Source organism: Sinohyriopsis cumingii, chromosome 4 (genome assembly GCF_028554795.1).
Source record: "Sinohyriopsis cumingii isolate HCF-2022 chromosome 4, ASM2855479v2, whole genome shotgun sequence".
Lineage (NCBI taxonomy): Eukaryota > Metazoa > Mollusca > Bivalvia > Unionida > Unionidae > Sinohyriopsis > Sinohyriopsis cumingii.
In genome coordinates, this window is record NC_142964.1 from 38,857,845 (window position 1) to 38,884,511 (window position 26,667).

General features: G+C 34.3%; 2 protein-coding genes across 3 annotated transcripts in view; one reads left to right on the plus strand and one right to left on the minus strand.

The window, feature by feature from the left end:
• Window positions 1-15,209, plus strand: part of LOC149800955 (uncharacterized) — a 126,589-nt gene extending 111,380 nt beyond the window's left edge. The window contains exons 19-22 of the mRNA XM_089955032.1: window positions 1,648-4,241; window positions 9,786-9,969; window positions 10,380-10,453; window positions 14,405-15,209. Coding sequence (XP_089811158.1) covers window positions 1,648-4,241; window positions 9,786-9,969; window positions 10,380-10,453; window positions 14,405-14,418 — 2,866 coding nt within the window. The 3' untranslated portion in view covers window positions 14,419-15,209. The remainder of the gene's footprint in view (window positions 1-1,647; window positions 4,242-9,785; window positions 9,970-10,379; window positions 10,454-14,404) is intronic.
• Window positions 15,210-22,575: 7,366 nt separating this feature from the next.
• LOC149800957 (m7GpppN-mRNA hydrolase NUDT17-like) overlaps window positions 22,576-26,667 on the minus strand; it is a 41,254-nt gene continuing 37,162 nt past the window's right edge. For both annotated transcript variants that reach the window (XM_089955034.1, XM_089955033.1), the window contains exon 7: window positions 22,576-23,490. In XM_089955034.1, coding sequence (XP_089811160.1) covers window positions 23,331-23,490 — 160 coding nt within the window. In that variant the 3' untranslated portion in view covers window positions 22,576-23,330. The remainder of the gene's footprint in view (window positions 23,491-26,667) is intronic.

Consider the following 26,667-nt stretch of genomic DNA (forward strand, 5'->3'; position numbering starts at 1 on the left):
ATTTATATGATATCAGATTAGCATTCATACCATATCAGATTGGCATTCATACCATATCAGATTAGCATTTATACCATGTCAGATTAGCATTCATACAATATCAGATTTGCATTCCTACCATATCAGATTTAAGTAATCATACCATATCATATTTAAGCATTTGTACCGTATCAGATTAGCATTTATATGATATCAGATTAGCATTCATACCATATCAGATTGGCATTCGTACCATATCATATTTAAGTAATCATACCATATCAGATTAGCATTCATACCATATCAGATTAGCATTCATACCATATCAGATTGACATTCATACCATAGCAGATCAGCATTCATACCATATCAGATTGACATTCATACCATAGCAGATTAACTTTCATACCAAATCAGATTAGTATTCGTACCATATCATATCAGCATTCGTACCACATCATATTAGCATTCATACCATCTCAAATTTAAGCATTCATACCATATCAGTTCAGCATTCATACCATGTTTCAACAAGCTTTGCTGTTGGTTTATTCAAGATGTTTTCTACAAGAGTTCTCTTTGAGAAGGTTTATTCTGCTTGTCAACTTTCTTAGTTTCATCACTGAATGTATTCTAACACAAAAGGGGGCATGCACTTGTTAACCTCTTCAAAACCTGACCACCTTAAGGTGCTACTCTTAACAAGTAGTTTATTTTCCCCATGCTTTCAGAGTTGCACTGGGATGTTATGATACAGTCTTAGAATTTGAATGGGCATATGTATGTACATATGTGTGTGAATTGTGTATGTTCACATTTACATGTGTGTAATGTCAATGTACATATGTATTTACATGTGTGTAATGTCTATGTACATATGTATTTACATGTGTGTAATGTCTATGTACATATGTATTTACATGTGTGTAATGTCTATGTACATATGTATTTACTTGTGTGTGTAATGTCTATATACATATGTATTTGCATGCTTCTTATGGTGCATGCTGATGTTTGTTATCATAGCAATCCTCAGGATCAGACTTGTCGAGTTTCAGTTATCAGTGTCCCTATATACCTCGTATCAGCCCCTTGCTGCTCCACATATAGGTGTCAGACATTCTTCACAACCCTACAAACTTATGTGCATATGTGACATATATATGTGCATGTGTATATACAAATGTGTGTGTGTGTAATGTCTTTGAAAGTCTTCTACATTGTTAAAGCCAGACACATGGAATGCATGCATGCAACTGGCTATGATCCAAGGATCCATCCCTACTCCTTGAGACCTGCCCCAGGGTCCTAACTTGGAAACCATTGATCCCCAACCTATAACCAGATATACATTTTCTTGACATGAAAAGACAGATTTGTTACTGACATTAGTGTTGGGGTACAGCCATACTCCAGGAGTATAGAGTCGAAACTGTTGAGATCCCCACCATATATCTGTAATCATATACATAACTACTAGGCAAGAAAAGACAAATGTGTGTGCACACTCACAGACACACACACACATGACATTTGCCTTTTGGGGTGGAGGTCATCATGGGGAAGTATGGGAAAATGTGTTTTACAAACACAAAATTTTAGTTTAAGGTTTCTAAAATCTGTGGTAACATCATGTATGATTTCCAAAGCTTCTTTACTACATTCCAGTAATCCAGAAGACCCTTATGAGAGTAAAATTACAGAGGAAGTATTAAATAAAAGAAATAAGGAGAAAGAACAAGACGCTTCATCAAATCATCTAAAGGTGTCCAGCATTGGGAAAAGATTTCAGTCTTTCAAAAGGACAGAAACAGTAGCAAAGGATAAAAAAAGCGTATCCTGGTACAAAGAACCTATCACCCAGCTCAGCCAACCAACTGAAAGGAATAGAAACTTAGAAGGAACTCAAGAATTATTTTTGAAAATGAATGAAACATCAAGTGGAGATCAGATTCTGTCAGTTATACAGGAACAAAATTCCATTAAGAGTGAGAAATGGGATCTATGTGAACAGAATAATGAAAATACAAGTTGGGAAGTGAAGGAACTACAAGATATTTCATTAGAAAAAGAGAAAACTTTGAATGGTGGAGTGGCAGATGAAAGGAAACTTGCAGAAAAATCATTATCACCTGACACTCATGATGAAGAATTAGGAGAATCAAATTCAGTGGAGAAGTTTGAAAATGCTGCTTTTTTCAATGTTAACACTGGTGCTTTAGAAATAATTCAAGACCCACTTATGGAAAGGAATGAAACTTCAAGTGGAGAACAGATTCTTTCAATTATAGGGGAACAAAGTTCCATTAAGAGCAAGAAGCTGAATCCATGTGAACAGAATAATGAAAATACAAGTTGGGAAGTGAAGGAACTACAAGATATTTCATTAGAAAAAGAGAAAACTTTGAATGGTGGAGTGGCAGATGAAAGGAAGCTTGCAGAAAAATCATTATCACCTGATACTCATGATGAAGAATTAGGAGAATCAAATTCAATGGAGAAGTTTGAAAATGCTGCTTTTTTCAATAATTTAGAAGTGAACAATGATGTCTTAGAAACAATTCAAGAACCATTTATGGAAATGAATGAAACTTCAAGTGAAGATTGGATTCTGTCAGTTACAGGGGAACAAAGTTCCATTAAGAGCGAGAAGCTGAATCCATGTGAACAGAATAATGAAAATGCAAGTTGGGATGTAAAGGAACTACAAGATATTTCATTAGAAAAAGAGAAAACTTTGAATGGTGGAGTGGTAAATGAAAGGAAACTTGCAGAAAAATCTGTATTACCTGACACTCATGGTGAAGAATTAGGAGAATCAAATTCAATGGAGAAGTTTGAAAATGCTGCTTTTTTCAATAATTTAGAAGTGAACAATGATGTCTTAGAAACAATTCAAGAACCATTTATGGAAATGAATGAAACTTCAAGTGAAGATTGGATTCTGTCAGTTACAGGGGAACAAAGTTCCATTAAGAGCGAGAAGCTGAATCCATGTGAACAGAATAATGAAAATGCAAGTTGGGATGTAAAGGAACTACAAGATATTTCATTAGAAAAAGAGAAAACTTTGAATGGTGGAGTGGTAAATGAAAGGAAACTTGCAGAAAAATCTGTATTACCTGACACTCATGGTGAAGAATTAGGAGAATCAAATTCAATGGAGAAGTTTGAAAATGCTGCTTTTTTCAGTAATTTAGAACTGAACATTGATGCTTTAGATCGAGAACCATTTATAGAAAGGAATGAAACTTCAAGTGGAGATCAGATTCTTTCAATTATAGGGGAGCAAAATTCCATTAAGAGCGAGAAGCTGAATCCATGTGAACAGAATAATGAAAATACAAGTTGGGAAGTGAAGGGACTACAAGATATTTCATTAGAAAAAGAGAAAACTTTGAAAGATAGAGTGGTAAATGAAAGGAAACTTGCAGAAAAATCTGTATTACCTGACACTCATGGTGAAGAATTAGGAGAATCAAATTCAATGGAGAAGTTTGAAAATGCTGCTTTTTTCAATAACTTAGAACTGAACATTGATGCTTTAGATCAAGAACCGTTTATGGAAAGGAATGAAACTTCAAGTGGAGAACCTGATTCGTTGGAGAAATTTGAAAAAGCCAATTTTTTCAGTAATTTAAAAAGAGATATTGAATTAAGTGATGGAAAGGATCAAAATAGACACCAGATTAATGAAGAGAGAAACCATACTGAGGACAAAACTATGGATGAGGAAAAATTGCCTGTATTGGGTATTGAAATCAGTAATCAAACAGACAGATTAATTAAAGATATCAGTCTTTCTGAAGATAATCTACCTAGAAAAGAACAAACTGTTGTCAGACACAAAGAGGATCAGATTATTAGTGTGGTTCATATACTTTCAGGAGAGGCAGACTACTTGGATTATTCAAAAACAAATGATGTTTGTGAAGAGAGCTATGATACTGATGGTACGATTGTCTCTGAACAAAGTTACTCCACAGATGAATCACAGTCATCAAAATCTAGTTCTTGTGCTGATGAAAATCTTAACTATGGAGACTTAAACATGCAGGAAACTAGTCCTTCTTCAAAGACTGGTTCTCAGATCGATTCTCTCCAAAAATGGAAATTGAATGCTTATTTTGAAGCCAATCAGGAGCAGACCGGTATGCAGAATTCAAGTGAAGATGGGATGTTTTCCAGTAATTTGCCCATGTCAAGCCGTACCATGTCACAGGAAAGCCTATTCACTCAGGATAGTTCTTATGACTGGAGAGGTAATTGATTGGTCATGAATAATAGTTTCAGTTCCAAGTTTGGTCTTGTTGAGAACTGGATGTTTTTCTTTTGATGGCATCTTATTTGGGGGGGGGATGCCTAAGTCAAGTGAATTTTTGGTATGGTCCTTCAGCCATCGCATATAATCCATTCATAGTTGCTATTTACAAACTCTTCTCAGAATCTTTTTAACAAAATTGACCAGATTTAAAATGAAGCATCCTGGCAAAATGCTCTTCTGATCTGCCATCAAATATATCCAGTTACTAAATGTAGAAAAACCTTTTCATGACTTCTCAAAAACCACTGAAGAAAATTTGACAGCATCCTGGCACAAAGACCTTTAAAATTTGTTCAAATGATGCTGCTCTGCCATCAAATATGGCTGCTATTGCTAAAAATAGAAAAAAACTGATGCCTTCTGAAAACCACTGAACATAGTTCGACCAAATTTGATGGAAAGCATTCTGGCATGAAAGTCAGTCTGCAGTCAAATGTCACTGCTGTTATCAAGAATAGGAAAACTTTTAAATACCTTTTTCTTAAAAAAGCTTATTGGAATTTGACCAAATTTTAAAGAAAGCAACCTGGCATAAAGGTCTTTACAATTTGTTTCATTCCACAATTAAATATGACTGTTGTTATTAAAAATGTCTAAACGACATCTCTAAAACTGCTCACAGAATTCAGCTAAATTTGACAGCATCCTGGCAAAGGTGGCTTTCAATTTTGTTACATTTGATGCCAATCTGACATCAGATAAGGTCACTGTAACTAAGAAGAGAAAAATTTATGAAAAAGTACATATTTTGAGACATCGCTGAATGGAATTTGACCAAATTTGAGAGAGCACCCTGCCATAAAGGGCTTAAAGATTTATACAAAAGAAGAGAATCCACTATCAAATGTCACTGCAGTTACTAAAAGAAAGATCTTTAAGCAACTTAAGAAATTTATCAAATTTGACAGAAAGCATTCTAGTAATAAGGGCTTGAAAATATATACATGTGATGCCTGTTGACTATCAGATATGGCCACCATTAATAATAATTATTAAGCAGTTTATAGACACCATTAAAAAAAGTACTCAGCACAATATGACCAAATTTTACAGAAATACATTCTGGTGTGATGCACTTTTAATTTATACAAATGATAACAATCCTCCATCAAATATGACAGTAATTGGTAAAAATAGACAAAAGCTTAAATGACTTCTCAGAAACTGCTCCACAGAAATCCAGAGATATCATAGGTAACAAGGACTCTAAAATGGATGCCATTTTGCCTTCAAATATGGCTGCCATTATTACAATTACATTCCATTAACTGATTTATTTTAAAAACACAATTTGATCACATTTTATAGAAAACATTCTGGCATGAAGAGTGTTTAATTTTATGCAAATTAGAAGTGTGTGGTATCAGTGGTAATACAGTCTACCTTGGTTGCTTTTCTGGTGGTATGGACAAGAATACCTTTGTCTCATGTACCAGCGCTTATGTAGTTTCTCTCAGTAAGGAATGTTCTGAAATCTTGTAACAGATTCAGTGATATTAAAAGCACATATTTATTTTTCATTACAAAGTAATTCCTGAAACCATTAATTTCTTTTTACACAATTAGTAATGTTTTTCACAAATTAATTTAGAATATTACAAATATAATTATGTGTATGAACCTTAATCACATATTTGATATGTATCACAAATGCCAACATGGCGACCAAATGGGATTTTGTGAAAGATATTTGGGCCATATCCAGTTTTTTTGGTAGTTGTTTCCTAGCATGTATGAATGTGTCAAACACACATGTTCCTTTAAAAGACCAAGAATGATCCTACAAATTTCAGAAAGCCATCTTTCTGTGTTTGAATTTTATCTTCATTAAATATTTTCTTGTTTGCTGAGTAGTGTTTCATTTTTACTGGCCCTCTCTCTTAAATATCCTGAATCGCTGTTTATATTCCATTCAGTTTCCCAGCCTATTATATAAGTAGTGTAACGAGTAATGTAATTTTTGGAGATGGCAGATGCAATTTTCTTTTGAGCAGAATTTTTTTATTTTATCTCAGGTTAATTATTTTTTTAACTTCAAATAATATAATGGATATAGCATGGTATTATTTTGCTATAAATCAGAGCAAGATATTTTTTCAGCTCTTCGAGAGCCAGGCATTTTTAAAAATCCCAGGCTTGTCTCAAAAACTGAAACTGTTGGTCCCTAATATAACTGCACATCATTGCATACTCAGAAATATTGCAGTACAAATTTTGTTGTGGTATCCAACTATAATGCAAATGATGCCAGACTGCTGTTACTAATGAAATAGAAAATAATGTTTTGTAAAACACAAGAGACTTGGATCAAATTTTACAGAGAGTGTCAAAGTTGAAATACCTGTAAGATTTATTCAAATGATATAGTTGCACTATCAAGTATGGCTGCCTCTAGTAAAAGTGGAAGAAAAAATGTTTATACATGTACAAAAAAGCTGAAAATATGCAAAATTATTTTTTAATACATAATGAAAAAAATTCAATGAAAATATTAATAAAACATTAACACAATTGTTGGGGATTATTATGAATGATTTATAATTTAAACTGAAGAAACCTCCAGTAAATATGCAATATTTACAGGGTACTGCATTTGTATGGGAAAATATGAACGAGTTTTTCGGATGGAAATACTGCATAACCTTGGGAGATTCATCATTACAAAACAACAGTAATGTGCACATAACAGCCCTCACATCAGTTTGAACATAGTCGCACACTAGACATAGCTTTTGAATGAAAATGGCATTTTGGTCTACTTAAAATTGAAATTTGGAGTCGTATTGTGAATGAATGTGCATTCAAACAACTTTTACATTTGATCTGGAATGAATAGATTTTGGTAATTTTGTTGATTCTACGAAATTTTTTGATTATGGACTGGATTTATCTGTGCCAATTCTACAGTACATCAGATTTCAGCAGCGTGTTGACATCTGCAAGTGTGTTTCTAATCTGTCACTGAATGTTTGAAATCATAATATGGGAAAAATATGAAGTCTTTCAATCGCAATTATCAAAAAGATGCTATGGAATATAATGTTGATTTCATTTTGAGTGCAGTAAGGAGGATATAACTGCACTTGGAATATAGTCGAAATTACAGTACAATTTTGAAATGTGTAATCAAGCTTTAGAACCCATGACATGGCTCATGTAATTTGGACTTGCAGAACTAAACATTGTATGTATCAAGAAAGTTAACACGGAATGTGGCAAAGCAGTTGGTTATTGGCAGTCCACGAAACAACTGCTTTAGTTCATTCAGAAACAAATTTAATCAACCAAAATGTAAAGTGACAACTACATGAGTGTACATAATTTGTTTATAAAGTAGTGCCTAATACACTATTAGGCACACACGAGTGCAATATGAAGTGCATGAAAGTGCAATATTCATAAAATACTGAACAATTCTGACAATGTAAAGTTAACAGAAAAAAATAAGCATATAATAAGATTGTAACACTACGCAGAAAGTAATTGATATTATCTACAAGTAATTTTTTTTTAAATACTGGAGGCTAGTGTGCTGACCATCAATGCAGGAGTACCAGGTTTGATTCCCAGAGGATAATGGGAAATGCCATCTTAAATATTTTGAGGCAAATTTGGTTAGTTTGACAGTTTTAAATACTTCCATATTTGTATCACGTTATTTTGCATTTTTTCAGTATTTCATATATTAGTACCAATACTCACAGATTAATTTTGGTGTATATAGATTGTATACTTTCCTCCTGAAAACTTACAGATTTAATTACCAACAACAAATAAACACATGACCTTAAAAGCAATCAAGAGAAATTTGGACATCAATCCAGGCTGATGGTGGGAATTTAGGGGGCGCTCACCAGTTATGCACTTTTGAGAGTGACATATGTAAGGTGAAGTTATTTGCATTTGAAACATGCACAGTGGAAAGAATGTTGGCATATCTCTATGCTACTTCGATATACTGTGGCTAATATTTCTTTGGATATTGTACATGTGGAAATTGTGTATGATCTAAATACACAGCTAACTAAAATGATTGCTCCCTTGTGCTGAAAAAAAAATCAGCCTGAATTAGTCTAAAGTACAATATCTTTAGCAGTTATTAAATGGGGAAAATGAATTTTGCCAAACTAGACAATACCAGCTTCTGAAAGTGCAATGAATGAATTACCAAATATATAAAATGTAAAAAAAAGTTATCAGCTGTTTTTTTTTATCACAATTTACCTCAGAAGTCCAGGAAGTGAAAATAACAAAGTGGAGCTAGCAGTTTTTTTTAAAGGTGCACATCTGAAGTCAGGCCAAGCTTTATACTCGATGACCCATTATACACCCACCAATCATACACCAAAATAAAAAGAATTAAAGGTTCTTTGAACAATACCTAAGATATACAATGTCTTTTTTAAAAAGCCAGAATAACCATTGAGAAAACCCAGGGAAATTCTTTTTCTTTAAACTTTTAACCCTATGCACGGTACAGTACTGTAGAGTGCCAACTTAGCCCACAATCTTCTGGTTATATGTCCTATGTTTTAACCCAAGATCCACCACGGTTCTCTTGGTGCAGATCTCAGTGGTTTGCAAGTTAGATTCCAGCAGTAGGGTCCCAGAAGTTTAAGGATTGATGCCAAATAAAGTGTATATGCTTCAAGGGTGGGGCTGTGAATTAGTTAAGTCCTCAGAGGCTGGGAGGAATCCAGGGTTCAATGATGCATGTCAAAATAACTTCTCATATTTATGCTGAGAAAGTGATACTGTATATATGGTCTTAGAGAGAATGTAGAGCACACCAAAATTAATAGAAGTATAACAACTATTGCTTCAAGCTATTCTTCCCTTCTACAGTTTGAATGTGTGTGTGAGTTTGCATTCAAAATATGACATATGTCAACTAATCATATGAGTGGTATCAGGCCCTCTTGGGTCTCTTGCTTTAAGATGGTATATAATTTCATGGATAAGCAGTCTTCCTAAAATTTTTGACCAAACAAACATGAATCGAAAATATTTTCCCCTTAATGAATTGTAATGTGAGAAAATCCAAGTCTGTGCACCATTTTTATCAGCAGAGCTACTGGAAACTGGCACACGTACACTTGTTATTACTTTGTAATTTCAGTATATAAGGAAATACAAATTTAGAATTATGTCAACAGTTTCCACCTAATTCAGGCTGACTACAAACATTTCTGTTAAAAAAATTAATTTTTTATTATTTGCATTGCTGGGCGACAGTTCTGGAGAAAGTTTTGGATTTACTTTCTCTCTACAGTAAATTATTTGTACTGTCAGATATTTCCCATAATTTGGAAAAGAAGGTACCCAAGGCTTTGAGGGTACCAGGGTTGCTGTTTGTACTGGATTATTGCTGATTACCTGTATGTACAAGGATCCAGTTTATGTACAATAATGTTGTATAATTATTTGTCATGCAAAAAGAGGACAATATTAGCTAACTGTATTTTTTTGCACTATTCCACAGGCAGTATGTCCGAGTTGTCAGACACCTCCTTATGCCTCGGGGAGGGGGAGGTGATGCCACAGTGGGTGTGGCTTAACCAGGACAACATGTGGGAACCATTCTCAAGGGATATGAATATGAAACTTGAGAAATCCTTTAGGAGAAATCCAAAGTCTACAACAGTGGTACAGATAGGAATACAACTGTAAGCAGATATTTTTTTTAGTATGGCTATGCTTATGAATGTCATTATGTAGGTTAAATAGGAATAGAGTTTGGTGTTGGAACAGAGCTGACTGATGGCACATTAAATGGATTAAAGGATTCCAATATCCTCTCTGCATAAGGACACAATGATAAAGCCAGTCCTATAGCTTAAAATTAACACACAAAAATTCTTGTACACCCCACCCCCATTAATTATATGATGCACTGTTGTTTCATTTGACCAGGCTAAGACCATATATGCATTGTAGCAAATCTCTAGTGCCCAATGATGTCATCTTTACATGCTTTGCCCATTTCACAGTAAAATAAAGTCAGTTTACAGGTTCTATATTCTTTTAATTAATTCCTCCAGTAACATATCTTTCATGCGGTACTTTTCCTTTTCAGATACAGAGTTATCTTTAGTCACATGGTTCAGAGGAATATTGAAACAAAAGAGGTCTTCAAAATACAAAGACATGGTATGCTTATGGTTACAAACACGACTATTTCTTTTGATTGGTTTATTGTCTTTCTTATTGCTAAATTCAATTTATATAATGACACATACCACATATTTATCTTATGACTAGAATGACATATTCTTAACTCCATTCTAGATCATATCAAGATAATAGGTAAAAATTACCAAGTACATGTGCTCCCCACCCCCAAACAAAATTTTATTGTTTTCAGTTCACATGGCAAGAAGGCCAATTAAGTGAGTTTATGGTATGGCCCTTCGTGTGGCAAACATTGTCAGTCTGTTTCTCATCAATGAACATCTGCTATTTTCAGTTTATTTTAAAAACACTGTTTCAGCACCAATTCCAGCCCAATTTGGCTGAAAGCACCTTACCAGCAAGGTCTTCCAGGTTGATACAACCAATGCCAATCTACCATCCAATATACACCACTCCCTCGATAACTTGTGCCCTGATAACTCACGAACCCGCTTATAACGTGGGGTCAGACATGGATCCCATTGTTTTAAACCAGAAAATACAAAAAAAAAATTATTCCTATTTCTTGAACTTAAAGAAAATTGCAATAAATCTTGGTAACTGAAGCATTATATATTGTTCATTTTATGGTCGAAAATGGTAGATAGGACCTGGAAATTTTAATCAACATTTTGAAATTATCAACTTTTAATAAGAAGTCATATTATTGGTTACATTTTGTTTATAAACGCCATTCTTAGTAAAGATATTCAAGGAAATTTTGATCAATGAAAATGTCATGCCTAGTGTAGGCAGCACATTAATATTTAAATGTTAATTTAAAAAAAATTATTTTAGTGAAATTTGTTTTTCAATTCCATCGTTTAGTTCCTCTTAAGTGTAATCATCATAAATACAAGGTGTATTTAAACATAAAATGTGTCAATCTAACATAACAGCTATGTCCACAAGCGTTTCTCTGCGAACCTAATTAAGTGCCAACCATGTTTCGATAACTGACTTGAAGAAGTATTTGTTGTATTGTTGCACTGAATTAAAGGCTGTCCTCCTTTGTATTATCACGTTAATTATGTCTTTTGAATCAAATAAAGCAGATGAAATAAAAGAAAAGTTAAAGGCATTCAGATCCTACATACTTAAATTCTAGCAGCCCTAGTCGTATGTCAGGTGAATTCACTTCAGTTGATCAATCGAACACTGTTATACATATTGTGTATGTAACATGATTAAACTACCTTAAATTAACTAACTCATTCATATCTGTGATCAAAGATAGCTAGGCAACCAAGCAAAATGAATACTTTGTAAAATAAAGAGCTTAGTTTCACAGAGACGGACCATTGTGGCAAGCGAGTTTCAGAGAATTCTTAAATTTGAACTTGGTGATATCCTCAAGGATGATAAGAAGTTTCATTATTACTTCTGATGAAATTACGACTTCAATATTGTACTAATTGAACAATACAAAAATGAGTTTTGATGTCGACGATTGTCTCACAAAATAAATGTTGCTAGTTTTTTATAAAGGAATATTGTTTGGTGGTGTATCAACAGTTAGTCTAGTTCCTTACTACTTTGACTCCTGACTTGGCATTATACTATTAAATACCACTCCGTGGAGCCAGACTAATAAACAAAACAAAAAGCATTGACGTAATACATGATTTTGCATACACATTATGGTTCTTGAAACCAGTTTGAACGATCTTTCATATGTTGGACATTTTGAAAATAAATGCTATTTATACAGAAAAACGAACTTCATTAGAAAAAGCTCAATATTAACAATTATTATTGACATGATTGTAAAAAACAAAGATTCAGTCATTAAACAGCTCAGTTCCCTACCCCCACTCCCACCCCACCCAACAGTTTTCTCAATGTCCGAGCCGATTTTTTTACATTTTTAGAGGTCCCTCTGTAACTTGCGCCCTTGCTTAGAGTGCAGTCTATGTTTGTGGACCCCATTGTGTGTGAATTATTGAGGGAGAGCGTAGCTTCTACTTTAAAAACAACAAAAACAGAATGGTTTCTACTCAAACACACATTCACAGAATTTAACCATACCGGACAGAAAGCATACTGGCTTGAATGCCTTTCAAGGATGTTAAAATGATGCTGATCTGCCATTTGGTATGGCCAGTGATCTGATCTTTTATTTGGCATGGCCAGGGTACTGATCTGCCATTTGGTATGGCCAGTGTACTGATCTGCTATTTGGTATGGCCAGTGTACTGATCTGTCTTTTGGTATGGCCATTGTACTGATCTGTTATTTGTTATGGCCAGTGTATTGATCTGTCATTTGGTGTGGACCAGTGTACTGATCTATCATTTGGTATGGCTTGTGTACTGATCTGTCATCTGGTATGGCCAATGTACTGATCTTTCTCTTGGTATGGCCAGTATACTGATCTGTCGTTTGGTATGAAAAGTGGACTGATCTGTCTCTTGGTATGGCCAATGTACTGATGATAGAAAATTCTAAATAACTCCTTGTGAAATGAAGCACACAACAGAATTTGACAAAATTGATTGAAAGTATCTTGGAATAAAATATTTCCAAGTTTTTAAAATTGACACTTCCATTTAATGTCACTACTCTAACTAAAAATTAAAAACAAAGACTTTAAACAACTCAAAAAATACTTGTAACAATTGGAGAAATGTAATAAAAACAATCCTTGCATAAATGTCTTTCAAGATGATACAGAGATACAGATGATGCCAGTCCACTATTAATTGCTGAAAAACCATCAGTCAACTTCTCATAAACAAACAACAGATTTTGATAAAATTTGACAGAAAGAATTATACTAAGATTATTTGACAAGCTGTTTGCATTTGGCTATCAGGGGGATGTTAGGCGAGCAATCATGGATCTATTTGGATCTCGTTTGTAATTTCATGGGGGGGTACTGCTGTGCTTCATATATAGATCACTCATATGAAATATGATTTTTATACACCTGCCATAGGTCAGATTATCATGTCCATCTGTCTGTCTGTTGGTTTTTGCACATTAACTTTAGTTGTCCATCATCCACTTTTACCAAACTTTGTGGATGGCTTACACTTGGGATAAGGAAGAACTATCAATTTCATGCTCAAAAGTTTAAAGGTTAAGGTCACTGTGACAAGACCTGGAGACTGTTTCTGCACAATAACTTTAGTTGTCTACTATTTACCATTACCAAACTATATGGATAGCTTGCACTTGGGGTAAGGAAAAACCCTATCAGTTTCAGGTCAGGAAGTCAAATGCCAGGGTAGATGTGACTGAAGAAAAGAAAAATGGTTTCTGCACAGTAACTGGAATTCTCCATCTTCTACATTTGCCAAACATGCTGGATAGCTTTTACTTGGTGTAAGAAAGAACCCTAAAATTTCAAAGGGTGAAAGGTCAAGGTTACCATTGCTGAAAGAATTTGTCAAAATTGTTTTCAAACAAAGACATAAGTCAGCTAAATATTTTGGATGGCATGCACATGGGGTAAAGAAGGCTATTGATTGGGGGGGGGGGGTCAAATAGTCATGGTCACTGACTGAAAGAAAAAAAACTGGTTTGTGCAAAATAGATCTAGCCAAAACTTTGTGTGAAGAAAGAAGTCTATTAATTTAAGGGCAGGTCCATATCACTCTGTAAGAAGAAAACTTGTTTTTGTGTGAAAATTTCAGTAATATACAAAGGGAACCATTAAATATGGGCAAGCATATAGTGTACTGTTTAGGTTCCTCTTCTTAACCTCTGTTCATTGAGCACTTTAAATTTTGCATATCAATAAATTTTAAAAATTCTGCAAAGCTTCAAAAACTGTTAGAATACCATTATTGAAATCAAGATTCAAACTACAATATCATCAGCTGATCAGTACCAATATTTTCAAAGACAACAAGGAACTCTGTCAGGTTTTCTATATTCCGACTTTAAACAAATATTTCGTTCTATGTTACTTTATTTATATTTCAGAAATTTCCAACTAAACGCATAAGTGTGAAAAGAGCAATTTGCCGAAGTGAGATGCAGATTTGGATCGTCCTTTTCCTCAAGGTCCATGATCACATCAGTCTTCCATTCATTCCTGACTAGGTCCCATGATTATAAAGAAGAATTTTCTGACATAAACTGAAATTCAAAATTCAGACATCTGATTGGCTTACATACAATAAGTGACCAATAAGATATCAGAATTTTAAAATGAATTTTATGTTTTGGTGTAAAGTTTTGGATTGCAAGTTCTGGATTCTGAATTATGATGAATTTTATTTCAGTGCTGATCAGAATATATTACATGAATGACATAGACAAGGAAATTTTTACTGAACAAATATCACAATATTAAATATACAGATAATTGTTTTATTGAATGGAAGAGCTACGTTGGCTAATTTTGGTTAATATATTTTAATTGGATGCAATTTGTCCACAAACTTTTCATAATGTTCTAAACATGCATGTAATAATGTATAAAATATATTGTCAATTACAATCATCATTTTGTATATACCTGCTTAAAAGTCTAGTTGCAAACTACACAGACCATGATCTTATGTTGCAAAAACAGAGTTTATGCATCTTGTTAGGAATAATCAGTCGAATAAGCAAGATTGTCCCCGATCTGCTGACATATATGCTGTTTGCAGTTAGACTTATTACAAACCTTTTATGGTACTTACAGTAAAGCCCATCAAATGATGTTGTTGTAATTTAGGTCTTGGGCTTTTTAAAACAATGTGGTTTATATGTAAAAATATTACCTTATATTTAAGGATTATATCTTCTTGTTTTGTCTTTTTGTTTTGTATGCGAGTTTTTGCAACATCTTCATCTTTGGTTGGGGGGTTTGTCTCCATGGTGATTTTTCCAAGGCTTATGCTTATGCTGTTTTTGCTATATGGACACTATACAGCCAGGATTAAAATGTGCTATTAAACTTCAACATGTTTTCATTGTTGAAAAAGTTTTCTTGCAGCATTTTCACACAGTGTACCAATATTTTTATTTGGTACACTCTGAACATAATTTTGATATTCTTTTTATTTCTTCATTGAACATGTATACTCTTCTAGTTCAATTCAATAATTGATATAAATTTAAAGTTGCAAATTCAATCACTTGAACCCCATATACATTTTTTAGAAATTCAACCAATCGATCGAGTTGACTATCAATAATTATATAAGGCCTCACAGCCATCCTTTCAAACTTACAGTGATGTTATAGGGTATGAATTCTGTGAGTTGTTGTGCCATGCCCCTGCTTACCATGGTAAAGTTGTTAAAAGTGTATGCTGATAAACTCTGAACTTTCCGACGTAGTTGTAGATAAACTGGCGTGGCATGGAAAATAATCAAGTTTCATGGCTCACTCTCAGAAGGAATTCAAGTAGTCAGTTGGTACAAAAGGACCTTAAAGATACAACCTTGACTGTGTCACAAGACTTGCTGTTAAATTGAGAAAAATAAGTTTATCAGTAGTCTTTGAACTAAAAGAAAATAAATCTAAATTATTGACCTGTGACCACCAGGTTGAAGATTGTACCCTGAAAATGGTCAGTAACACATCTAGTGATGATACGCAAGTTAATCAAGTCTCATCCATTTATCGTATAAAGGAGTTTTGTTGGTTAATGGAATTTGTATGCATTATTGGGTATATCATGCCAACAGATTGGGAGCTAAGTGCATTTCTGAAGGACACATCAAGGAAGCAGGCCTGGGTGAGTATTGAACCTACAAACCTTGGATTATGCATCCAAGGCTCTACTATCTACTACAGCAGTTTTCTATGAAGAAGAAGGGAAAATGAAATAAAAACTCAAAAATACTGATCACTGACCTTGTCCTTCAAAAAAAGGACTCCCCATGTGATACATGACATACATTCTATTGGTTATATATACATGTACTAAGTTTTCTGTTCTTATCTCAGACTATTTTGTAAGCTATTGAGTGGAAGGGAAAGCATGACAGAAAACTTTTACATCTTTTTAAATTATTTTTCTCAAAAAGACTCGTAACAAAAATTGACATGTGCTTTTTTCACTGAAATATAGTGATTTGGAAAAGAGTGAATTCAGAGTTTTTTTCCCCCACCTACCATGGGGAGATCATAAAAGTTCACAATAATGAAGTCTTACTATATCCTTAAGACTAGTGTCAATTTACATGGGAGACAGAGACAGTAAAGTTTCATGGCCCTCTTTTAAAGGGAAAGACAAACAGTGATGAAAACTTTTAAAATACTGAACTATGATCTTGACTTTGAAGATAAATGTGGTTCACAATATACATTTCTAATAGTGATAATACTAAGTATACCAAGTTTCAAAACCCTTATCATTAGAAGTCTTTAAACTTATAGAGTGGAAGGGGAGGTAATTGGGAAAATTCAGAATGTTGAGCCATGACCTTCAAGATGGAATATCAGTTCCAAGCCGTAATTCCAAACGGTTCTTAAGTCGCAAGAAAAGTGTGATGGAAATTCAAAATACTGAGCCAATAGATTTTAACCTTGAACACTGGAGCATGAAGTTTCAAGTGGCTTAAATTTATGAAGTGGAAATGAAAGTGTGGTAAATGGGAAGAAATGCACAATTATCTATCTGTTTGCAAAAATAGATGACAGACAAAAAGTAATGGGATAATAAGCATATGGGCTTTTATACAGATTTTATAAATTATAAAATATATAAATCTGCCATCTATTTTGCATAGATCCCATCCTCTTCTAACACTCACACATACAAACATGATTATATACATGTACATTTATTTATGCCATACTGTGAGATGACCAATGCTAATTACTTCGTAATAGTGCAATTCAATTTTTATTTTCACGAAAGTCTGAAATTGCACCAATCATATTTATAATGTGTTTACAATAAGCTGTTTTGTAGACAGTAAAAAAATAGACTAAAATATATGCAAAAAAGTATTTTTATTTCAGTTTGTTATGAATTCTACTATGTGTGCTGTATGTATGTATATATATATATATATAAATTCTTCTAAAACTTTGAATATTGAATAAAGCAATTGTTATTGAATTTTTAAGAAGATTTCTTTTCAAGGTTTGTTTTTAGAATTGTGCTTTGCTTTATTTAATAACAAACAAACTGTATACTTGCAGCCTATAATTCTCTGTCCATGGAATCGGACTACTTAATAAAATCCAACTTTTCTGTTAAACATGTAGTCAGTGTTTCTCCATTATAATTTTGACTGAATAATGCATCAATACTAATATAAGTGAAATCTGCCTCAAACAACACCTACACATCAAGAATACCCATCAACAAAAGATATTTTTCCAGAACATCCATTTAAAACCCTTTTTGTCACCTGTATTATGAACACCTGTTAGATGGTAGACAAAGGGTGCCTACTGCAGATCCCAATATTTACTAGTTCTTCTTTGTGTATTGACAATCAAATTTGATTGATACATATAGAAATGATAATCATAAAGAACAAGTTTTCTGAACTTGAAATTTAAAAATTGCATTATGCAAATTACAGAAAAATGTACTTGATATTCAACTCAAACTTGCACATAATCTCTTGGATTTTGTCTTGTAATCCTCACGATATAAGACTGCCAGTCAAGGTGCATCATACATACTATATGATTGCCAGTTAATGTGTATCATACAGTATACTATATGTACAGTCAGGGTACATCATACATACTAAATGACTGCCAATCAAGGTGCATCATACGCATTATATGATTACCAGTCAAGGTGCATCATACATACATTGCCAGTCAAGGTACATCATATTTACTAAATGATTGTCAGTCAAGGTCCATCATACATACTAAATGATTACCAGTCAAGGTCCATCATGCATAATAAATGATTGCCAGTCAAGGTCCATCAGACATGCTGAACGACCACCAGTCAAGGTCCATCACACATACTAAATGATTGCCAGTCAAGGTCAACATACATATTATACGATTGCTAGTCAAGGTCCATCACACATATTATATGACTACCAGTCAAGGTCCATCACACATACTAAATGATTGCCAGTCAAGGTTAACACATATTATATGATTGCTAGCCAAGGTCCATCATATATGACTGCCAGTCAAGGTCCATCATACATATTATATGACTGCCAGTCAAGGTCCATCATACATACTAAATGATTGCCAGTCAAGGTCCATCATACATGCTAAACAACTGCCAGTCAAGGTCCATCACACATACTAAATGATTGCCAGTCAAGGTCAACATACATATTATATGACTGCCAGTCAAGGTCCATCATACATACTATATGATTGCTAGTCAAGGTCCATCATACATACTAAATGATTGTCAGTCAAGGTCCATCATACATACCTATGCATCATACACACTATAAATGTAAGTCACAGTGACCTAGTTTTCAATGATGGCTACAGTACTCCTCATGAAAGATTTACACACCATGTCAGGTCACTCTTCAAGCTAAATGCAAACCATAACCTTTGCAATGACACTAGTCTACAAGCTAGAATTGCTTTGCAGTTTGGAGAAAAAAAAAGTGTTTGGGATCAGTTGAAATTTAAAGATGGATTCTTGCAGGGTTGTATCCAGAATTCAGTAGATTTGGGCACTGTTCCAGTCTGATTCAAATCAGATCTATACAGTTACATGTGGAGATTTGACAGATAATGATAAAAGTTCATGTTCTGGTGATCTTTGGAATTTCCCATCCTCTTAAGTTAAATATCCCATCAGGTAAAGCTTTAGAAGTTGTGTTAGGGAGATTTATAGTGAGTAGTGATATGTTCCAGAAATTTGAAAGTTGTGACTTGACTAATGAAATACAAAGTCAGCAGACCATGACCTCTTACTGGTGCCCATCAGATCTCCACCCCACCATTAATACTGGCCGCCATGCATAGCCTATCGTGTGCTGAAATATGGCGTTAAACCCAACAACAACAACAGATCTCCACCTAGGACTGGTTTTAAGTTTTCTTCCACTTGCCAGTAAAAGATCGTAAACCAGGCTGCATTTCCACCATACAATTACTCAAATATACATCCTTAAGCTTTTATTGGTGGAGTTTGCTATGGTTTTGGGGGTTTAACACCATTTTTCAGCACATGATAGGCTATACATGGCACAGATTTGATGGAGGAAGAACTTGGAAATACTCTGGGAAGAACCTCCGACCCACAGGAAGGTACTGGCAAGTTTTCTCAAATACCCATGTTGGTCAAGGTGAGATGTGAACTCTGCCAACAGAGGTGAGATGTTTGAGTGACCTTAAGTTTTTAATCAGCAATGAATGTGTTAACTTTGCTGTCACTGAAAAGTAGATTTGAAATGAAAAATCTCCAACAACACATCCAGAACATACTGTTGAACATCATGTTTGATGCACCATCATTAGTGTCTAAGTTGATCATTCAAGTTCAGCAATATAATAAACTGGTGTATATCAAGATCCGCTGTCACATTATACAATAGCAGTTCTACAACGTAAGATGCCAACCCTGATCTGTATGATAGCGGAGTGGACGTCTCACTGCCAAACAAATCAGTAGTATTTCTGTTCTAAAAGCGCTGACTCGGGCACTGGTGACCATATCTTCAAGAATATCTCACACAGTTGGCAGCCCATATTGATATTGCACAACTTAGAGACAGATTGTTGTATTCATACTATACTTACAGTGATGCCTATCTCCTTATCAAAGTAAATCCAAGCATAATTAAGTAGCTGCATTTTTTTTTAATTCTTTCTACCACAATTACAGTTGTTTGAAGAGTGGATGGTAGATAAGAAATGTTGAAGTCACTTGAAACAGAGTTGCATTTCCTTTAACAGAATAAATATGTCTAATCGCTTTCAGCCTTTGATATGTGCAGGTACTAGTGTAAATACAAGGGTAGTATAATAGTTTTCTACTCAATAATGAGAGCCAAAAACCACAGCACTGCCAGTGAAGCCATCCTAAAACTAATTCTAATTAAGCATGTCCTATGAAAAATTCTAACCAGTTTGATCAAGACAGTCTAAGCTGATTTAAAGAAGAAATATAATTGTTTTGTTAAATTTGGTTGCTATGGAAGCTACACTGTTGCTAAGAGAGCCAACTCACCCCACCCCCACCTACATGATCTTGATAAAGCATATCGTTTGATAGGGTTCTTCCCAAATCAAATTAAGTTACCCATTCTGGAAATGTTTAAAATAGAAAATAGCTGCTTTGGAAGCGACACAATTATTAGAAAAGTCAACTGGGAAATAAATTTAATTAATTAATCCTAATTAGTTTTATAAAAATTGGCTCAGCTGCTCTAAAAATAAGCTGAAAACAGACTTTCTACTTGGTTGCCAAGGAAGTCACACCACTGCCAGTAAAGTCAACCCAGATATTGGACATAGGAGCATTCCCAAGAATCAGGTTTGATCAATATTGGATCAGTCATTCTTGAGAATAAACTGAAAATAGGTTTTCCATATGATTGTAATGGAAGCCATACAAACTTGTCTCAACTTTTCTAGAAAAGCTGAAAAGTTTTCTGCCTGGCTGCTAAAGACGCCATAAAAATAAAGAGGGAGCCACAACAGACACAATTATGTCTGAACATATCCAAATAACCATTCCTACTTAGCAGGATCAAAACTGGTCCAGGTTTTCGAACAAAGTCCAACACAGTTTTTTCCCCACTGGTTGCTAAGGATGTCACCATTATTAGAGGGAGTCACCCCAAGTACAAATGTGATAGAACACATCCTAAGAAACATTCCTACCATGTTTCATCAAAACATGGCTCAGTCTTTCTGGTAAAGAAATTAAAAACTGGTCCTCCATATGGTTTCTGTGGAAGTCACATTGTTGCTAGGGAAGCTACCCTAAACAAAATTCTGCAGTGCATATGCTAAGAAACATTCCTGGCAAGTTTGAACCAAACTGGTCTTCTTGATTTAGAAAACTTCAAAATATCAATTGTGGATGGACATATGGACACATTTTAATAGAAGAACTGGAAATCTTCTAATGTCCACAGACAATTTTTTATAAAATAATATTATTCTTAACAGGATTCAACAGTTTATATGCATACTAAGATCGTAACTAAGTGATGAAAAAAAAAACAGTTAACATGAGTACCATGAATGACACAACTGCCCACCCATATTTAATAGTTCTCTAAGTAGACACTAGTACACCACGAGACTACTAACCAACTACCATCACTGAGACATCTGAATTTTAGCCCCAAGGTCAGCCCCCTAAATCTTCGGTTTCTTTATTACCCAAAGTAAAGCCATTTACAAAGTATCATTTAGAAACTTACCCCAGAACAAAATTTATCTTGCCAAACTTGTAACAGTGACCTTGACCTTTGACCCACAAATAAGGAAGCTTCTTCCATACCTTACAAGCAAGAACTCCACAAACTCTGGTCAAAACGTGTGGTCATGAACTAAAGTTATTATGCAAAACTTTTTTCTTCTTTGAGTCAATGATAGTGAGTTTTTGAACCAAAATCAACAGGCATTTTCTTAACCTAAGTGCACATCATCCACAGAGTTTGGTCCAAAGGTGTAGAACTAATGTTATTGTGAAAACCATTTTCCCTCTTAAAAATAAACCTTGACCTTTGACCTCTTTTTTGCACACAAAATACAGTCTTCTTCCCTACCAAGCCATCCACAAAATTTTGTTCAAGTAAGGGATGTAGAACTAAAGTTATTGTGCAGAAACCATTTCTCTTCTTTCAGTCAGAATAACCCTGACCTTCTATCTTTTGAGTGCAAGATCAATAGGCTTCTTTTTTAACCCAAGGACAAGCCATAGAGTTTGGTAACTATAAATGGTAGAGAATGCGAGTTGCAGTGTAGAAAAATAAAACAGGTAACAGACTTTCATCATACATTGATGGCAGGCATATCAAAACACTGAACATTCAACAACCTAATGGATTGTATCATAAATATCTGATAAATCAGAATTTATTATCATTTCAGCACAAACTTAAAATATCTTATCATTTGTAACAGAAAAAGTCTTATTTTAATACATCCCTGATCCATGCATTTTACCTGTTAAACATAATGAAATATGTTCAACACACCAGTAACATATACATTAAAGTTTAAAACAGATACAAAATGTCACCAAAAATGTACATTTTCTTTAATTACAGAATAAAACTGCCCAATAAAAATGCTATGATTGTTCTGATAATCTCCTTAAAAAATTGCTTCACAACAGCATATGTGATACATATACATATAATTCAAGTTCACCTGCAAAGTGCATTGACCCAGACCTAATGTTACATAATGCAATGGCCAATCCATTATTATGCAGTTTATTAGCACTCAATATAACAAACAACACAGAACTTGATCTGCTGGAACAGTATGTGATGGCAGTTCTGGGTCTGTGAAGTTTACAGTTAGAATCGACTTGTATAAGAGTATATACTTAATATGCACATTGTAATTCCACAAATTAAATAACAGGACAAGTGTTCTGTATATACAAATGTATATTTTCACATTTCCTGAGAGTATTTGTCTTGATCAAAGGTCATCCATCTGCATTGTCCCACGCCATCCATTGGCATACATATTTAGCTGAAAGTGTTACAAACCAATGTCCTCTTGTGGATGAAAGAGTAACTCCCCTTAGCAAGCTAAATCAATTGACCAATGACAGACCTTGTCATAAATGTTAGGTTTTCATTATGACACAGTTCCATGATATCAACATGTCTCAACTCAAAAACAAAATTTCTGTTTGAATAATTAAAGCTTGTCTAGGAGAAAACTATCTTCCTGGGTAAGGAGAATGAGCAATCCTAGTCAAAGATACTGGGTGAAATGAAGTGAAAACTGATGACAGCTAGCAAACATGGAGGTATTATTTTCACCCTAATCCATTTATAGACAACAGTTCTTCCAAGGCAAATTTGGTACCAGTGCTGACACGTCCCATCTGATCCACCAAGTCTCCAGCTGGCTGCAGGAGTGGTGCAAAGGGTAAATCACTCTCAACTTGCTCCTTTTTTTCATTTATTAGTAATCCACTGAAATAGAAATAGGGACATAAGGTTATATAATGGAAAACAATCCTGCCAACTGAAATTGAAATAGGGAGAAAAAAGATTATATGCAGTGGTAAATAAATCTACTAATCCCAAATTATGAGTTTATATATTTAACAGTACAAGGTGTCATATCATATAAAAGGTCTATTATTATTTTTCTATAAAGGGCACCTGTCTTCTTTGGACAAAGTCAGATATTTTTGTCCGAGATCTTCATTCTCAATGCAAAGGAAGAGCTTTCCTTGTCAAACACAGTTCTGTAAATTTTTTCAAGGAACCTTATTATGTACCTGTTTACTTGATTGCAGAAACATGCTATGAAACATTTAATGAAACAAATAGTTTACTGAAGATGTCTTTTACTGAATTTCAAATACGTAAAGCCTAAGGCAAGTGCAGAAGACTGACTCACTCCCTAACTCTGCTCATGATATTATGGAGATGTCTCACAATGCAACACATGTCCCTAGAAACTACTTCACTTCACAAAATACATCATAATTATAACTTTATTACTGTCTGTATTTTTAGATGGCAAAATATTTTTTATTAAAAAACTGTTTTGCAACTAGTTGTAAGGCATTTGCTAAAGAGGAGGGAGTGAAAATGAGCTGATTGTAACACTCTTACTTATTTCCAATGCTCAATTCTGTCCAGATTTCACAACAAAGTTCTTAGTTAACATTTTTTAAGCATACAATATGGAAAATCTGTGTGTGTATATATATATATATATATATATATATATATATATATATATATATATATATATATATATATATATATATATATATATATATATTATATTTTTTCTTTTTTTTTTCTTAAGCTCACTTTATAAGCTATAAAATGAGCAAATCTTATATTTTTTGCACTGGTGAATGCAAACACCTTTCTGAGAATTCCTTCTTATAGAGAACATCTCTAGTGAAACCTGTCAATAGTGGCCATGCATGATTAAAGACCAAACTAACCTCTGTATACAGGTGACATGTGGATATAAGTTCACCTTTCACACGATGCTTCCTCATGAAGCAAAAGTTTAGTTTGTATACATGAGTGGTCACTGTTTATATTCTCTAGTGAGTGCCTAAAGCAGTGAGAAGCTATTATTTAGAAATAACTAGTGACTGACCATGGAAAGCAGGCAACTGCTAAGGTGACCACTAAGGACAGGTCTGACCGTATCTATGTTGTTGTTGTTGGGTTTAATGTCATTTTTCAGCACACGATAGGCTATACATGGCGGCCAGTTATTAATGGTGGAGGAAGAACTCGGGGGAAACCCTGGAAAGAACCACCGACCCATGAGAAGCTACTGGCAAGCTTCCTCACATACCCACATAGGCCGAATCCGAGATTCAAACCAGCGCAGCAGAGGTGAGATGGAAGTGATCCATAACGGAGAGTGCTTTAGATCACTTGGCCACTCGGGGCCCCTGACTGTATCTATAACATCTTCTAGTTAAAAGGTTACAAGAGTTTTATTGATTGGTGTTTTTAACTCTCAGTGAAGCAGACAATTCTGAATGTTATGTGACTGTATCTATAATATTCAGATTTGTCTGCTTTATTGAGAGTTAAAAATCAATAAAACTCTTGTAGCCTTTGAACCAGACACACTACGAACATCCATAATAATATCTACTGAAATTGTCTGCAAATTGATCATTTATGAATGGTGAGAGAATTATGACCATTTCCAGAAATTTTAACCAAATGGCTCCTGTGACCTTGACTTCTATGACACTTGAAACCTACAAAGATTGTGAAGCCACAGTGGATCAGGGCATACATGCCAAGCCCCCTGACTGGTATAAGCATAATTATTGTTATTATAAGTTGCAAAAAAGCATAATTTGGGTGTAAAAAGTGTAATCTATATATTACATGCAATAATTACAGCACATATGAAAAGATACATTTTTATGACTAACCTGGTTCTGCAGCTGGTCAAAATTGTTGTCAAAAGGACAAAATCCATATGGATTAGAACCAGAATACAAAAACAAAATATATTTATTTATTTATATTCAGCACTCACTTCAACTAGTCTACATGAGTGTGTAACTTTCTTTGAATGATCATGAACTGGAATTCTGCAATAATCATGGTCAGGTGCTCAGAGTGCTGTATTACATTAAATTAGTCACATATTCTTCTTTTAAAGTTTGTAAAGCAGTGTTGATTTGTCACTGTTTTTACCTGACATGTTTTTAAGTTTTCAAAGTTTCATCTGTTCTAACAATTTTCACCATATCACATCCATTACCTCACAGCATAAAACATTTCACTTAACACCCAGTGCCATTTTCTTTAAAAATACAGACTGGTTCACTAACTAAATGATTGTAAATAAAATGCATCTATTAGGCAAAGAGCACTTTTCAAGGAAATGAGGTCATATATACAGCTTACTATAAATAGCAAATAAAGAAAGTCTTCTTAAGCAGCACACATTTTAAAAATATTCTCAAATTTATAAGAGTGGAATTTACGAAATGATAATCAAATGACAAAACAACTTTTTATTGCTTTATTTTTATTTTGCTTTTTAATGGAGCAAAAAAGCATAATCCATATGCCGTCATGCAGAAAACATAATTTGCTGAAAAAAAGCATAACGATTATGCCAAAAACATAATAGTTGGCATGTATGCAGTGGTCAGTGTGTATGACTCACAATCCAAGAATCATGGGTTTGCCCAGATTAGTCTGAGTCGGCCTCTGTGGGGAATCTGTGGGCAAGAAATTTACCACCATTGCCTCATAAGTACATGTATAAAGCTTTCATGTTTTAATGTGATACACCAACCAACCAACCACACAAAACAGACCCTGGACACAAACTGGACTGACCACACAAACTACACCAACCACACAAACTGAACCAACCACACAAGCTAGACCAACCACACACACCTCATCAACCACACAGACTGGACTGACCACACAAACTGGACCAATAACATAGACTGGACCAACCACACAAACTGGACTGACCACACAAAATGGACCAACCACACAAACTGGACTGACTACAGAAGCATCACCAACCACACAAACTGGACTGACCACATAAAAAAGACTAAAGACACAAACTCAACCTACCACACAAACTGGACTAATCACACAAACTGGTCAAACCACATGAAC